The sequence below is a fragment of the Geotrypetes seraphini genome, chromosome 9 (assembly GCF_902459505.1).
Source record: "Geotrypetes seraphini chromosome 9, aGeoSer1.1, whole genome shotgun sequence".
Lineage (NCBI taxonomy): Eukaryota > Metazoa > Chordata > Amphibia > Gymnophiona > Dermophiidae > Geotrypetes > Geotrypetes seraphini.
The window spans coordinates 26,368,205-26,386,535 of record NC_047092.1 but is presented as its reverse complement, the minus strand read 5'-3'; the positions used below and the strand labels follow the sequence as shown (position 1 = coordinate 26,386,535).

Here is an 18,331-nt window from a genome sequence, read left to right as displayed (position 1 = left end):
GGGTTGGTGCCTGGAGGTTCCCACTTGGTGGGTCCTCTGCCTGGGAGAAGACGCAGTGGAAGTCTGCTGCTAGCAGGATCAGCCCCTTGAAGATACCTAGCTAGCCAGCCTGCTGGAATTTTTTTTTTTAGAGCTCAGGGGCCATCCCCTGCATAGCTGCTCACATCCTTATTTAGTCAGGAGCTTGAATGCAGGCTGCATTGGGTCCTTCCCCCTTTTGCTGGGTGGTTTTCCAGGGGTTGAGGTTCAGTCCTACCTCGGTCCGTCCAGCTGCCAGCCAGCCAGAAGACCAGGTTCAATCAGTGAATCTGTGAGTTAGATTTCTTCTCCCTTTGATTCAAGCTGAAATCCTATGCTGAAGCAGGCAGGTACCATATGGCACAGTGAGTAAGGCTATGGAAAAGAAGCCAAGGAGAGCAGAGCAATGGGCAATGTCATTCTGGGTAGCCTGTAAGAAAGTCTTTAACTGGTCAATTATATTATTTTCAGAAACAATAGCCTCCTCCGCCCTCTCTTCCTGTCCACGCCTTAAACCCTTTCTTGGCAAGAAATAACATTTTACAATAATTGATGAATCTGCATTAGGTGAATTCGTATTTCTTCAAGTTATTTTCTCTAGGATTTTTGCAGAAAGTAAAGGACAGACAGGAAAATTTTAAGAACCTCAGATTGGGAGATCTCATCTGGTTTTTCCATCATTTCAAGTTGGCTATGCAGATGGAGACTATCTTTGACCCTAGAATTCCTGCTTGCTACAGAACCTCTACTTGAGATTCTGCTTTCTTTAAGGAAGCATCAAGAGAGGAAATCTTTTTATCAATATCTTCCACCTTAGAAATCACATTCTGAGTAAAATCACAAAGTTGTCATACTGATCCTTGCAGCATTGCCTCAGCATTGCCTTATCACTTCTGTAAACATCCTTCAGTGAAACTTGTGAGAGTGTCAGTTCTGGCTCTGGGACTTCATAAGGAAATACTGTAAGAAGTGAATTTGAAACAAGGTTTAAACATTGAAAGTGTAGACATTTGTAGATAAGTGAAAGAAACTACTTTTAGTGCATTTTGAATTGTTGTTTCTGTTTTCAGACTAAAGATTGTGAAAACCTTTATAAGGCATTATAGGGATTACTTGGGTTCTTTCTGCATTTCTATTCTTGCCCCTTTGTCATGGTTTTGCCATGCTGTGCACTGAGCCAGAAGGTGGGGCTTTTGCTAGGAGGGACCACAATTCTTTATTTGAAAGTGAGCCTGCTTCTTATCTGCATTGGTCACAGAACTGGAATTACTTTTCTGACAATGAATCGGAATGTGTTAAAATGATGGAAGAGGTGGAGAAACTGTGTGACCGTCTTGAACTGATGAGGTACGTGCTAGTGTCTGTCCCCGGAGAGTTCCCAGTTTCTAAATGGCATTGGCTTCTTACAGCATTTTTATTGCAAAGCCTTTTAACTAGTGTCCTATGTGCACTCGTATGCCAAGGAATACACAATTTCAGGATTGTTGCCATTAATAAGTGTCTTGTTAAAAGTCTGCATTCTGTAACTTTCAGAGGACACTGTTTCAGGCATCTAGATTTAAGGCCCCTTTTACAAAGCTGCAGTAGCAATCCTGCCGTGGGAAATGCACCGAAGGCCATTCTATGGGCTTCGGTGCATTTACTGCGCTGGCCTACACTATTTGGCTTGTTAAGAGGCCCCTAGTTTGTGAAAATTGTTTGGATCAGAGGAAAGACAGGGTTTGAAAAATACTTTGCAACAGTTGGATTTAGACTTATTTACTTCACTTTCCAAATCTGAGCTCAAGCTGGACATTTAACTAAACTTCTAATATTCTCTGTGTTGGTCTGACCTTTTGAGAAGTGATGCATTGGTCTTCTAATGGCTAATTGTAGTGAAAAAAAATCCATCTTCTGGTCACCCAGAATATGTTTTTTTTTCATCTTGTATCCACTCTAGCATCGGTGAAATATGTGTATCCTGTGTGGGGAAAGTGCTGTTGCTTATCCGTAATATAGGGTCTCTGGACGGTAGTATAAATCAGCCACACAACTTTCCCATCTTCACTCATGGTGGGAGTTTCCCTTGCTGATTGAACAGACTGAAGAGGAGGGCTGTCTGTTGCTGGGGAGGGAACATTCATGCATGTCCAGAGTGAGTTTTCTGGTCTCTTCTGGGTTCTGGTAGAAAGGATGATGTCAGAGCCACATATGTGGCTGATTATACCCTGCTTGTCCATGGAGAAATTGTCCTTTCCAATGCAGGTGAAACGCAGCTTTTCTCCCAAGTATGTGTGTTCTGTGCAAAAATATTCCACTGCATTATTCTCTCCAAATGTGTATTTTTCTTTGTAGTTTGCAGGCCCTGAATGAGACGCTAGCTTCAAATACAAAGGAGGAGGGCAAGGCTGCAGTAGAGAAGCAGGTAAGAGGAACTACCAGTCCAGTGTGAAAATAACTGATGCATGATATGGCATCCTTTTGAACTTTAGTTGGTCAAGCAGAGAACTGAACCAGAATGGCGGACATACAAGTAGTTCTTCTTTGGGATTCTTTTCTTAAACTGGAACCACAAATGAGTAGCACTTTTCACTAGTTTCCAAGATAAGTTAACTAAACATAGAAAGATCTTATGAGAGTATCTGAGGGTGGATGAAAAGGTATAATAGTGTTATAGGATGCGAGACAAATGAATGGGGAAGGAATAAAAACTAAAATGAAGTAGATACTTTTAGTATAATTATCACTTTATATGTGCCAATTTTTGACACTTCTGTAGAAGTATTCACTGTATTGAAAAATTTTATATTAGTTATTTTCTTCATAGCAATAAAGGTAAATTTAAAAAGTAGATAATGCAGGCTCATATAGCACAGTTACTTAACTGTAACAGGTGTTAACTAAGGACAGTAGGCAGATATTCTCACAACCCTCTCACCTCCCCTTGTTGGCTTCCAGGTTTTTTTTACTGAACTGATGATCCATACCTTTGCTCCATATTCCTAATGTTACTTCTTGGCTCCCTATATTTAAATCCCTCATCACCCCCTCCAGGATCTCCAATAATATCCTATTCTTTTTACACTCCACTGCTGTACCTCTATCCACAATGTGATCCTCTGCTACATCCCTAAACATATATGATCCTCTCAAGTTGCAAGTTGCCTTGGCATAGAGTGCCACAGAAATTGCAGATTAGATTAGGATATCCCTAATGAATATACATGAAAGACTTGCATATCCATTGAAATATCTACCTGCTGAACATTTGTGATATTTGATTATTGCATCCTTGAAAGCTAAAGAAGAACTGTTTGAGAAATTGGTGCATTATTCTTTGGAGTTCAATAATGTTGTTAGGTTGAAAGTAGAGAATGGCATGGGGAAAAAATTTGTCCACGCCCTGTTCCTGCAACCACTGTCCCCGCCCCATCCCCACGACTACTGTCCCTGCAGCATCCATACAAGCCTAAGTTCCCAAGCTTAAAAGCACTATATGAGCTGCCTCTATGGCTTTCCCAGCCCCAGCCAATCCATGAAGTAGAGTCCTGATACCAGGTACCAAATCACCAAGTCAGCCTACCAAAATAAGCATGTGTGTGCATCGTATCTTTTTTTTTTTTTTTTTTTTAAATCTTTATTCCTTTTTATTTCTTTCAACAAGTGTACAGTATTATTACAATTAATTTACATATCACACTTGGCATTCTTAAACAATATTATTATACATGTTTTTATTTTCCCCCCCACCTCCCACCCTTTTCCATATCAATAAAATATTCCTTCCAAATTTATATATAATTATACATCCCTTTTTGATAATACAATTAATCTGATATGAAATCTGTCCCTCCCCCCATCCTTCTTCCTCAAACACTTTAAACATTTTATTATACCCAGTAATGCAAAACAATAAATATCCCATCCTATTACATATCTCCTTATTTTTCATAACAACATATTTCCAATATTTTTCCCTCCCTATCTCTCCCATCCCATCCCATTTCTATATATTATCCCCTAAGGAAAAAGAATAAACTTTACTCGTTATAATATTTAATTAATGGCCTCCACACCTCTTGAAATCTTTTAAAATACCCCCTCTGTATCGCAAGAAATCTTTCCATCTTATACATATGACAAACTGAGTTCCACCAAAAATTACAATTCAATCTAGAACAGTCTTTCCAATTAGTTGTTATCTGTTGAATTCCCACTCCCGTAAGAATCAACAATAATTTATTGTTTGCTGTAGATATTTGGCATTTGGCCCTCATACACATTCCAAAAATCACTGTGTCATAGGATAAAGCCACATGACTCTCCATCAACATATTAACTTGATCCCATATTGATATCCAAAATGCCTGAATACATGGACAATAAAATAAAAGATGGTCTAGAGTTCCAACTTCAATTTTACAATGCCAGCATCTATTAGACTTAGAGCAATCTAATTTTTGTAATCTAGTAGGGGTCCAGAATGCTCTATGCAACAAAAAGAACCATGTTTGCCTAATAGATGCTGACATTGTACCTTTAATTCTCCAAGACCAAATACGTGACCATTGAGATGCATTAATCTGATGCTTAATCTCAATGCTCCAAATATCTCTTAATCCATTTTTAGGCTTCTTATTCAAATAATTAGATATCATTTTATACCACTTTGCGGCCTGGTGACCCAGAAAATCTGCCTGGAAACATAAGAATTCTAAGCTGTAATGATCATTTAAAGATTTCCATTCAGGGAACCCCACCTGAATAGCCTGCTTCAATTGCAACCACTTATAACTTTGTTTTTTATTCAGACCATATTTATGTTGCAATTGTGAAAATTCAAGCATCTTACCATTATCAATTACTTCCGTTAATGATCTTATATCTGCTTTAATCCAATCTTTCCAGACAACCTTAAACCCGCCTATTTGTATCTTGGAGTTTACCCAAATAGTCTGTTGTTTCGATTTTAAAATAGAATGAGTAGTTAATTTGTCTACAAACCTTAATGTTTTCCAAGTATCCATTAATACTCTATTGTCCTTACGTATTCTAGGCACTTTTATACCAAGCAAAAGATCAAGCCTAAGTGGAAAGATAAGTGATCTCTCCACCCTTAACCACTCTGGTAATTGTTCCAAAAGCTCTGGGAGGACCCAATACATACCTTGGCGCATGATATAGGCCTGATGATACCTATAAAAATTGGGAAAATTTACCCCACCCTCCTCAATTGGTCTTTGCAAAGACACTAAAGCCACTCTTGCAATTTTACCCAGCCAAATAAATTTAACCAGAATACTATTTAATTTTTTATAGAAAGACCCCTGAAAAAACACTGGTATCATTCCCAATTGATAGCAAACCACAGGCAAAATCATCATTTTAACAGTTTGTACTCTTCCCCACCAGGACAAATGTAAAGGATTCCATTGCTCACACAACTCTGTAACTTTTTGTAATAAAAATTTTTCATTTATTCTCATTGTCTCTTCAAGTGTTTTATTCAGCCAAATACCTAAGTACTTTATTCCATCCTCTTTCCAAATAAAAGGGAAAGAATCAAGTATACCTTTTGTACAATGCACATTTAAAGGTAAAACTCTGATTTAGTCCAATTTATTTTGTATCCTGAGAATTTTCCAAATGTATCTATTACCTCCAGTAGACATGGAATTGTTGTTTCCGGATTCCTCAAATGAAGCAAGATATCATCTGCATAAGCGGATACTTTATATTCCACTCCAGCACAGGGAATACCCTGTATGTCCTTTGCCTGTCGAATAGCTAACAACAAGGGTTCAAGAACTATATCAAAGAGCAAAGGAGATAATGGACAACCCTGTCTAACTCCCCTCTGCAATTTAAAAGCATCTGAAAAATTATTATTTATGTATAAACGAGCAGTTGGGGAGCTATACAGTGCTTGAATCATTTGTATAAATCCGGATCCAATACCAAACCATTCCATAGCTTGATACATGAAACTCCATTCTACACGATCAAAAGCCTTCTCAGCATCTAGTGAAACCGAAAAAGCCGGATCATTAATTTGTTTTGTTAAATAATACATCTGAAATGCCAGTCTAGTATTATTAGAAGAGTGTCTTTGAGCAACAAATCCAGTTTGATTCATTCCTATTATATGCGGAAGAGCTTTAGCCAATCTTAATGCTAAAATCTTAGCTAATAATTTACCATCTACATTTATTAAAGATATAGGCCTGTAGTTTGAAACCAATGTTGGATCTTTATTTGGCTTTGGCAAAACAATAGTTAAAGATTCTGCCATAGTGCCTGATATACAACCTTTATTCAGTTGATCCTGATATAATTTTAATAAATACGGTAATAGAGAAATTTGAAATTCTTTATAAAACTCTACTGTAAATCCATCTCCACCTGGAGCGGTCCCAACTCTAAGGGATTTCAATGCCATTTGTAACTCTTTTAATGATATAGGTTTATCTAAACTTCTTTTTATATGATCAGGAACCTTAGGACTTTCAACTAAACTCAAAAAATCCATCCCATCTTTCTCTTTATTTAAATAAGACTCCGAAGAATACAATGACTTATAATATTTTAAAAATTGTTTTAATATATTTCCAATTTGAGAATGAGAATTTCCTAACTCATCTTTAATTATGCTTATTTTCTCCTTCCTTTTCTTTGCTTTTAAATAATTTGCCAATAATCTTCCAGCCTTATTTGCACTACCATAATACACCACCTGCTGAGCAAAAATATCTTTCCTTACTAACCCAGAGGAAATTTCATTATATTCACATTTTTTTAACAATATTTGAAATGTCTCCTGTTCCCATTTATTAACCAATTTTAATTCCAAATTCTTAATTTCTTTTTCCAAATTCACATATTGTTTTCTTAACAGTTTCTTTTTATATGCAGAATATGATATAATTTGTCCTCTCATAGTTGCTTTGAAAGCATCCCATAAAATTCCAATCGAAATTTCCTCTAAATCATTAAGTCTAAAATATTCATTTATTTTATTTTGAAATTCTGTGCAAAATTTAGAATCAGCAAGCAATGTATTATCAAACCTCCATACAGGTTTGGAATTATCTGGATCTACTAAGTTAACTTCTATCCATATACCACCATGATCAGATATTACTATTGGTTCTATGTCAGCTTTTATAACTTGCTGTACCATCTGATCTGAAACAAAAATATAATCAATTCTTGAGAACGATTGATGAACATGTGAACAAAATGTAAATTCCCGATCATTAAAATGAAGAATACGCCATATATCTTTTAAATTACATACTTGTACCAAATTATCTAATCCCATTGATTTCATTATTCTACTAGGCTTTTTATCCATTATTGGATCTATAACAGCATTGAAATCCCCAGCCACCACTAAATTAGTAGTAGCCAGTGGTAAAACTAATTGTTGTAGAGATTTAAAGAATTCACTTTGATTCGAATTAGGTGCATATATATTTAGTAACGCCATTGTATTACTGCCCATGCTCATGTCAACAAGTAACCACCTTCCTTGAGGATCTGCCTTAACCATATTAAATGTTGCTGGACATTTTTTATTAATCAATATTGCAACTCCTGCCTTCTTTTTTACCGCTGGTGCAAATAAACATTGTTTTATCCACTTATCTGTCAGCTTCATAGACTCTGTTCCAGACAAATGTGTCTCTTGCAAGAAACATATATCTATATTTTGTTGTTTAATATATTCCAATACCTTTTTCCTTTTTATAGGGTGATTAAGGCCATTTACATTCAAAGAAAAAATTTTAAAACCCATTTTACAAATAAAATATAAAATACATATATAATCCACTCAAACATAAAATATACATTTTTTCTTTTTCCTTAAACCAATATATGAGTCTCCCCCCTCCCCTCTTTCCCCATCCCCCCCTATTCCCATCCCCCACCCTCCCCTCCCCTAACACAAATGCAAACTTCGAAACGCACATATTACTGAGCAAAAAAATAAACTCCCCACAGGCAATAACATACTCATTTTTTCTTTCTCTAATCTTTCAAACAACCAACACTAAATTCTCCTGCAGTCAATCCATTCTTCAATACCCTAAATACCCATATTTACTATAATTCTTTATTATATACTTCCCCCCTCATTCAAATTTCCAAACATTCTTCCATCCTATACCTCTAATATATTTATAAAAGGATATACCCAATATTTCGGAAACCATTTCTTACAATATATACCCCCCCCAAGATTAATATTATTATTTTATTTTATTTTATTTTTTTGTCTAACCTAAGTTTCTCTCAACTTCAATGGAACATACATCACTCCATCCTATAATATTCATTTTTTTTTTTAACCTTACATCAAAAGAAGGATCAAACATTTCAACCAAGCAGACCTCATATTTTTTAAAACTCTCATTAATTTTCATTGCATCTTCAATCTATTACAGTCTATTCTCCATTCTGCACAACTGTAACACTTGTACATCTTCTTCCTGCTGTTTCAGTCTCTTATTCCATCTTCTTGCAGATTGCTATTTCATCTTTCTCCAATAAAGTATTTTTGCAACATCATCCTTATATCTCAGTCAATTTCAGATGCAAATTGTAAATCTAAATAATGCTCAAGTCATTTCCATCAGTCCATCTTCACATCTTCTCTTTACATCAATAGTCTTTTGTATTTTTCATCTTATTATATTCTAAGTTCCCACATTTCTTCAATGTGTCCTCATATTATTATCTCAGTCACGCTCAAATGCAAATTATAAATTCACATTAAGAAACCATCCAAATCTTATAATTGTTCCTCATATTTTCTTCACTTCCTATATGCTCCATCCCTCTTCTTACCTTGTCAAAATCTTCTTTTCTTATTGTCTCTTTAAAATTTTTCATTTCTATTCTTTAAATCTTGTTTGAAATGTTGATCCCCCTTAAACCTAACTGCAACAATTTTCTAGAAAATATTTTTCTCCTTTTCTATTTTTTTTTTCCACTTTTTCCTTCTTTTTTTTTTTTTTTTCCCAATTATTTTTATTTTCAAATTTTTACATAAAGTGTACATAATATTTAAAATACAATTGATAATTACATAGTATCACTTTTATATCTAATACATTATATATCTAAATTTGATTTTCTCCCTTACCCTCCCCCCACCCTTTTATTACTTTAATATAATATTTCAAATTTTACAGAAAGTATACAACATATTAGAATAGAATTGATAAATATTCAATAACATTTTTATATCTAATACAATATGTTCTAATTAAATTTTATCCCTTCTCCCTCCCCCCACCCTTCTATTAGTATTCATTCATATATTACATTTTGTATAATATATTATAATATATTATGTATAAATTATTTTCCTTACCCCCCTCTATGTGTGTCATGAAAAAAAAAAAAAAAAAAAATCCCTATAAGAAAAGAAGAAGAAATTTTTATTATTTATTCATTACAGTATTTTGTCAATGGCCCCCATATTTTTATAAATTTAGTGTATGTCCCCCTTTGTATTGCTATTGTTCTTTCCATTTTAAATAAATGACATATCGTATTCCACCAAAATGTATAATTTAGGTTGTTGTAATTTTTCCAGTTGTTAGTTATATGTTGAATGGCAACCCCTGTCATAATTAATAAAAGTTTGTTATTTTCTGTTGAAATTTGACTTTTTTTTCTCATCATTGTTCCAAATAAAATTGTATCATATGATATTGCAATATGATTTTCCATCAATTTATTAATTTGTGGCCAAATTGAATTCCAAAAAATTTTAATATAGGGACAATGATATAATAAATGATCTAATGTCCCTGGTTCTAGATTACAGTGCCAGCATTTATTAGACTTAGAGCTGTCTAATTTTTGCAAACGTGTAGGGGTCCAAAAAGCTCTATGTAATAAAAAGAACCAGGTTTGTCTCATAGATGCTGACACTGTACATCCCATTCTCCAAGACCAAATTAGTGGCCATTGAGATGCATTAATCTGATGTCCAATCTCAATGCTCCAAATGTCTCTTAGACCATTTTTTGGTTTTTTATTCAAATATCCAGATATTAATTTATACCACAAAGCGGCTTGATGTCCTAGGAAGTCTGCTTTAAAACATAAGAACTTTAAACTATATTGATTGTTTAATGTTTTCCATTCAGGGAACCCAACCTGAATGGCCTGCTTCAATTGCAACCATTTAAAACTTTGTGTTTTATTAAGACCAAATCTATGTTGCAATTGTGTAAAATCCAGCAGTTTACCTTCTGAAATAACATCGTCTAAAGATCTAATGCCTGCAATAATCCAGTTCTTCCAAAGGATTTGAGCTCCGCCAATTTTGATCTTGGAGTTTATCCATATGGATTGATTAGTTGATTTGTATATTGGGATGAGTGTTAATTTATCAATAAATCTCAACGTTTTCCAAGTATCTATTATTATTTTATTTTCTCTGTATCTTCTGGGTATATTAATACTTGGCATATGAACTAAATTTAGGGGAAACATAAGGCGCCATTCCAAATATAACCAATCCGGTGCATTATCTATAAGTTCTGGGAGGATCCAATACATACCCTGACGTAGAATATAGGCTTGATGGTACCTATAGAAATTTGGAAAATTTACCCCTCCCTCCTTAATTGATTTTTGCAAAGTTACTAAAGCTATTCTAGGTGTTTTACCAAGCCAAAGAAATTTTGTTAAAATGCTATTGAGCTTTTTATAAAAGGACCCCTGAAAATAAATAGGTATCATACTCATTTGGTAGCAAACTACAGGCAATATCATCATTTTAATAGTTTGAACTCTTCCCCACCAAGAAATATGTAATGGGTTCCATTGCTCACATAACTCCGTAACTTTTTTTAATACATATTTTTCATTTTCTTTTACAGTATCTTCAATTGTTTTTTTAACTTGAATGCCTAGATATTTAAATCCTTCTTCTTTCCATATGAATGGAAAAGTATCAAATAATCCTTTTACACAATGAACATTCAAGGGTATAATTTCAGATTTATTCCAATTAATTTTATATCCTGAAAATTTGCCAAACTTATCAATTAATTCCAATAAAGAAGATAAGGTAGACTCTGGATTTCTCAAATAAAGCAAAATATCATCAGCATAAGCCGAAATTTTATATTCCATATCTGAATATGGAATACCTTGTATCTCCCTCGTTTGCTGTATTGCTAACAATAAGGGTTCTAATACAACATCAAATAACAAAGGAGATAAAGGACATCCTTGTCTAACTCCCCTCTGCAATTGAAAACCATCAGATATCTTATTATTAATATTTAATCTTGTAATCGGGAAGCTATACAATGTTTTTACCATTTGTATAAATCCAGAACCTATACCAAACCATTCTAAAGCCTGATACATAAAATTCCATTCTACCCTATCAAATGCTTTTTCAGCATCTAATGAAACTGTAAAAGCCGGTTCATCCATTTTTTTTGATAAGTTTAGCATGTGAAATAATAGTCTAGAGTTATTGGAGGAATGTCTTTTAGCAACGAAACCCGTTTGATGCATATCTATAATATGTGGGAGAGCTTTGGCTAATCTTAAAGCCAAAATTTTCGCCAAAAGTTTATTATCAACATTTATCAAAGATATAGGCCTGTAGTTTGAAACCAAAGTAGGATCTTTATTTGGCTTAGGCAAAACAATTATTATTGATTCAGCCATAGTACCTTTTATATTACCTTTTATAAGTTGTGTCTGATATAATTTTAATAAATGTGGGGAAAGGATATTTTGAAATGTTTTATAAAATTCTACTGTGTAACCATCACCACCTGGAGCGGATCCAACTCTAAGAGATCTCAATGCTGTTTCTAATTCTTTTAATGATATAGGTTCTTCTAAACTTCTTTTTATATGATCAGGAATTTTAGGTCCATTAATTAAATCTAAAAAATTTTTTCCATCTTTTTGTTTCTCCAAATGAGATTCGGAAGAATACAGGTCCTTATAAAATTTTAAAAATTGTTTTAATATTATATTTGTTTGATTTGTTATTATACCATTATCATCTTTTATTCCATTAATATTAGTTCTCCTTTTTTTTGCCTTAAGATAATTTGCCAATAATTTCCCCGCCTTATTAGAATTTCCATAATACATTGTTTGCTTGGAAAACAAATCTTTTCTTATCATTTTTGAAGTTAATTCATTATATTTACCTTTTGTTTTCAAAAGAGCTTGTAAAACTTCATATTCCCATTTATTTACCAATTTAGCTTCTAATATTTTTATTTCTTTTTCTAATTCTATATATTGTTTTTTAATCTGTTTCCTAATAAAAGCTGAATATGATATAATATTACCCCTCATAGTTGCTTTAAATGCATCCCATACATTCTCTATAGATGTATCTTCCACTAAATTTATTTGAAAAAAATCATTAATTTGTGTTTTAAAATTTTCCAAAAATTTGTCATCCACAAGCAATGCATTATCAAATCTCCAAAGAGGTCTATTATTTTCTAATTGATCTAATTGTAATTCTATCCATACTCCCGCATGATCCGAGATAATAATAGGATCAATGGAGGCTTTAATCACCTGTTGCACTTTATTTGTTGAAACAAAAATATAATCTATTCTTGAAAATGATTTATGAACCTGTGAACAAAATGAATATTCCTGATCATTAAAATGAAGAATACGCCATATATCTTTCAAATCACATGACTGAACTAAATTATCTAGACCTAAAGATTTAATATTTTTACCTGGTTTTTTATCCAATAATGGATCCATTACAGCATTAAAATCTCCAGCCACCACTAAATTAGAGGCAGCCAGTGGTAATAACATATTCTGTAGCTTTTTGAAAAATTCTGATTGATTCGAATTAGGGGCATATATATTGAATAACGTCAGGGTATCATTTCCCATACCTATATCAATATGTATCCATCTTCCATGTGGATCTGAACTTTTTACCTTTATCTTGGCCATACATTTTTTATTTATAAGAATTGCAACCCCTGCTTTTTTATCCACTGCTGGAGCAAAAAAACATTCCTTTATCCATCCACCTGATAATTTCTGTGATTCCTTCATATTAAGATGTGTCTCTTGCAGACATTAAATATCCGCATTTTTCTTTTTTAAAAATGTTAATACTTTTTTTCTTTTAATTACATGATTCAGGCCATTGACATTAATAGAATATATTTTAAAAGACATTATATATTTTAATACTTTTCATTATATTTTTCTTCCTCTCCTCTTTCATATTTAATATCCTAAAAATTTTCTTCATGACACACATATTTGACCCTAATGTATCTAATCCCTTATTTATTTTTCCCTTAATCATTCTAGTAAATATTCTCCTTGTCCCTCCCTTTCCCACCCAATACATTGGCTGCTTAAGGATACACATTGGAATTGTAACCCGAATATTCTCCCCACTCCAGGCAATTAATATTCAATATTCAAACAAATTTCCCTTCTATCTATATATATTGATCTTTTATATCTTTAATCATTTTTCCATAACATTTCATTAATGTATCATTATCCATTTAACAATATTTTAATTTATATTTCCTTAGTATTATGATCTTAACATAAAATTATTTTAAACATATATGTAGTGTATTATTTAATAATTTCCCTATATCTTGTTCTTTCTTTCTTATAATTTTTATTGTCTTTTCTTTATATCGTTTTCCTCCTTTTCTTCAGATATTTCAATATGTCATATTTTTATAATTCTTCATAGAGTCATCAAAATCATCTTAATGTTTTATGTTAAAATATCATAGGTTCTGGTTTAGAGAGAAAATCTTTTAGTTTTTCAGGATCCTCAAAATATAAGGATTTGTCTCCAGATGATACTCTCATTTTCGCCGGGTAATATAGACCATATTTAAATCCTTTTTCTTTTAGTAGAGGTCTCATATCTAATAGTCTCTTTCTTTTATTTGCTGTGTTTTTGGCAAAGTCTGGTAAAAACCATATTCTGGATCCTTTATAGTTTAGATTTTTATCTTTTTTTGCAGCATTTAATATATCTAATGCTTGTTGGTATCTAAGCATTTTGAAAATTATTGGTCTTGGTCTGCCTTTGTTTTCTAAATTTTTGATTGGGATTCTATGCGCCCTTTCTATTTCAATTGGTTGTTTCAAGTCTAATTGTAATATTTTTGGAATTAGATTTTCAAGGAAAAGGATAGTATTTTTTCCTTCTAAATTTTCTTGTATTCCAAAAAGTTTAATGTTTTTCCTTCTTCCTCTATTCTCATAATCCTCCAGTTGTTCTTTTAATTTATTTAATTCCATGCTGTCGTTTTTACATCTTTTTGATTCACATTCTATAGCTTCCATTTTTGATTCTAGTTCAGTTGTTCTTTTGTTATTAACTTCCATTTGTCTATGAATATTTAAAATTTCTTCTTTCATTTCCGACATATTAGTTATAGTTTCCTTAAGCATTTGTTTGATTTGTCTTAATTCTTCCATAACTTCTGTTTTGCTTAATATGTCTGATTCTTCAATAGGAAGTGGTATCTTGCTTGGTGTTATTTGGTCTTGTTTCTGTCTTTTTGCAGATGTACCAGCCTCATTTTTGTTTTGTCTGGTGCTTGCCATGTTGTTGTTTTCTTTTTCTTGGTTATTCTTATTTCTTATATTTAGTCTCTTAGGTTTAGGTTTGGTATTCTTAGGTTTTTAATCCCTTTTCTTCCAAGATTTGGTTCTATCTTTTGAAGTAGAAAATTTTCTTTTTAAGCCCTTTTTCTCTTTCTCAGTTATCTGTCACAATCTTGAATACTCCTTTTTTAGTGTATTTATCTCTTTAATATTGGCAAGAGGGTTATTTTTGATATTTTTCTACTTTTTACTTATGTCAGTTTGAAACTTTTTTACTTTTCTCACTATTGCTGTGATAATCCTTTTCTATGGTTTTTTTCCTTTAAGTCCTTTCACTGTCTCAATGAAGGAGGGGAACATTCAGTCCAACAACCTTTCCTTCCCTTAGATCTCTCTCAGATTAGTCGATTCTTTTCACAGATTTAATTCACTATCTCTGACATTCACTCTCACTTAATGAGACATCGTTTCAACGCTGAGCAAAAAAAAAAAAAAAAAAAATTTTTGGTATTCCTTTCTTTTAGCTCTCCTCTCACAAGCCCAATCGCAGCTCCGACCGAGGAGAGCAACACTTCAACGAGTTATTTTCCCTTATTTTGACAAACTTGAAGCAACTGTCTTCTGTTTATTCACAGCGTCTCTCAACTGCCTCGATGTTCTGCTGCTTCAGTTTTTTTTTAAAAGTTCCGTTAATCCTTTTCTCTGTCTCCTCTCTCACAAGCCCAATCGCAGCTTTGTCAGAGGAAAATAATATTCAATTCAGTATTTTTATTTATTTTAATAAGCTGATATTTATTTGTTTTCAGCGCTTCGGCACTTAATTACTGAGAGAAAATGCCGGTATTCCTCTCTCTCAGTTTTCTTTATTCAATCCCCTTTTCATCAAAGGATTATCTATTTTTTCCTTCTTATGGTTTCAGTTATATCTGGTCGGAATACAAACTTCCTTCACAATTTTCCAATCAAACTCATTGGTCACTCACATACACCTCGCGGTCTCAGCGCTGCATTCAAGTTTCATGAAACCGCTGAAAACACAAACGGCTCTCTGCCTTTCCGACTCCTGTCAGCACATACCTCACTTCAACTGCAGGAAATTAGGATTTTATCTTGTATCATTTGTTCAGCTTTTTTAATATATATTTTCTATGTAGTTATCTTGAAGGAAAAAAATTTTTTTTATATTTCATTGCCTGGATGGTGAGGAGCTTCACGATCACACCTCCATCCGTGCTCGCGTTAAGCCACGCCCCCCCACTTTTTCCTTCTTTATAAAATATCTTTCAATTTTCACTCAAAAATATAAACCAAAAATAATCTAAGTATATTATTTATTACATTTTCTAAATACTTTCATGAAACCATAGGCAAATTATATTGATCTAGAAATTCCTGTAATTTGCCTGCTTCTTCAAAATTATAAGTTTTATTCTCATAAGTTACCCTCATAATAGCAGGGTATATCAATCCATATCTTGCTCCCATTGCTCTCAGTTTAGGTCTTAAATCCAAAAGCTGTTTTCTTTTGTATGCTGTAGCTTTTGCAAAGTCAGGTACTATAAAGATCTTAGAATCCTGGCATTTAAGATCCTTGTTTGTTTTAGCCAGCTTTATAATCTCTACCACCTGCTGATGTCTTAGCAGCTTAAAGATTAGTGGATGGGGACCCTTCTGACTATTTGATCTTTTCATCGGTATCTGATGTGCTCTTTCTATCTCCAAAGGAAAAGAACTTTTAAATGGCAAGATCTTTGGGATAAAATTAGTCACAAATTGAATAGGATCATTCTGCTCAATCCCCTCAGGTATCCCAATCAGACGCAAATTATTCCTTCTTTCACGATTTGATAAGTCTTCAAAATCCTTTTTCAACGCCTCTATTTCTCTGTGATCTTTTTTACACACCAGCATCTCTGCCTCAGATTTCTCAGCATGCTTTTCTAACTGCTCAATTTTGAAGTCAACTGCCTGCATTCTATTTGTCAGACTCTCTATTTCCTTCTTCACATCTTTTATATTTTTAGCGTTATCACTTACTATTTCTTTAATTTTCTGAAGTTCATTCATCAAATCACTGTTATCAATTTCTTCCTGAGGCAACGGGACCGCTGTCGGGGATACCGAATCCATTTTTGTTCTTTTTTTACTTCCTGCTCCTGAATTCACCGGATTACTTTTACTAGTTTTACCCGAAGCCATTTCTTACTTCAATTCTCTCTTTTCCTTCACTTTTCTTTAATTTTAACTGCCAAAATCTTAATAAAATTTGCCTGTCACAACAGAGCTAATCCTCTACCCAGCCATCTTAGTGCGCTGCAAAGTTCTAGCTGTGCATCGTATCTTTAAAACCCTCCTCGTCCACCATGACTGTGTAGTCCTCTGAAGTTTCTGTCAAGCTGAAGAATTTGCATCTACTTCGATGGCGCAGAAAGAGGAGCCATTCTTCTCGATGCTTGTCACTTGGTGATCTAGGAGCTGTAGCGCCATGGCCAGCCTTGGGCCAGCTCCACAATCCGTTGAACCGTGCTCATTGCCCTGCTTCTGCTCCAGAGCAGCCAAACTAATCGCCTATCAAGCCCAGCACAGAAGCCAAATCCCGAACCTCTTGGCTCTCTCTCTATCCCTGCCGGAGCCTTGAAGTCGCATGTGGCTGCCAGAAAGTCCTCCTCTGATGCAATCGGAAACAGGAAGTTGCATCAGAGGAGGACTTTCCAGCAGCAACACGTGACTTCAAGGCTCCGGCGGCATGTTAAGATTTAAATTAAAGTAAGCCAGGGAAGGGGAAGAGGGAGGGAGATGCCTGGACTGCGATTCGGAGGAAGGAGGCTGCTAGACCACATGATCCTCAGTTAACTGCGGGTACAAGGCCATTCACCGCTCCTCGGGGCGGTGAATGGCCTTCTCCCTGTCCCTGCGGTGACCAACTTTTTTTCATCCCCATTTCAGCGGGTTACCCATGGCTAGCCGCGGGTAATACTCACCCTGTCATTCTCTAGTTGAAAGTTTTTATGGTCACTAAAGGGTTTTGTAGTATGAATGAGTAGGGTTGTTTTGAATTATTATGTTGACTGATGAATTAAAATTTATATTATTTATAGTTTAATAGGTCAATAGCTTTCTTCATTTTTAGTAGTATGCATATTCATTAGGGATATCCTTTTTTTTAATACTTTTACATCAAGTGTACAGTAAATATCAATTAAAATACAATATCACTTGAAAATCTACAATATCATTCAAAAAGAGAATTTAACCCTCCTCCCCCTCCCAAAATTATATACAAATAAAATATACCACATGAATATAATAACTTATATCAAATATACATATATTATTAGTGACAAATCCAAAATCATTAGGGATATCCTAAAAACCTGGCCTACTTGCAGCCCTCATGGACTGAACTTGGGACAAGCTTGGTTTAAATGATTCTTGTGATTCCTAATAGCAGATTAATCCATCGTGGGATTTACTTGGGCTGCTAGAATTAGTCCAGTGTAGCTGTGTCAGAAGTGGGTGGGCTCCAGCTAGAGCTGTCTCTCATTCCCAGTGACTTTGGTTGGCTGAGGCTATGATTGTCACTTTTTGGAGCAGTTTGATTTTGTTTGGTTTTAGTTGGGCATAATAGTTGGTTCTATGCTTTTTCTGATGTTATGTATGAGGGGGTACTGAAAAATTAACAAAGTAAGATAACACACTTTTCAGCTAC

At 34.0% G+C, this 18,331-nt stretch overlaps 1 protein-coding gene across 2 annotated transcripts in view; it reads left to right on the top strand.

The window, feature by feature from the left end:
• The window catches only part of DNAJC2 (DnaJ heat shock protein family (Hsp40) member C2), a 60,243-nt gene that overhangs the window by 28,389 nt on the left and 13,523 nt on the right, over positions 1-18,331 (top strand). For both annotated transcript variants that reach the window (XM_033959621.1, XM_033959620.1), the window contains exons 11-12: positions 1,277-1,365; positions 2,353-2,422. In XM_033959621.1, coding sequence (XP_033815512.1) covers positions 1,277-1,365; positions 2,353-2,422 — 159 coding nt within the window. The remainder of the gene's footprint in view (positions 1-1,276; positions 1,366-2,352; positions 2,423-18,331) is intronic.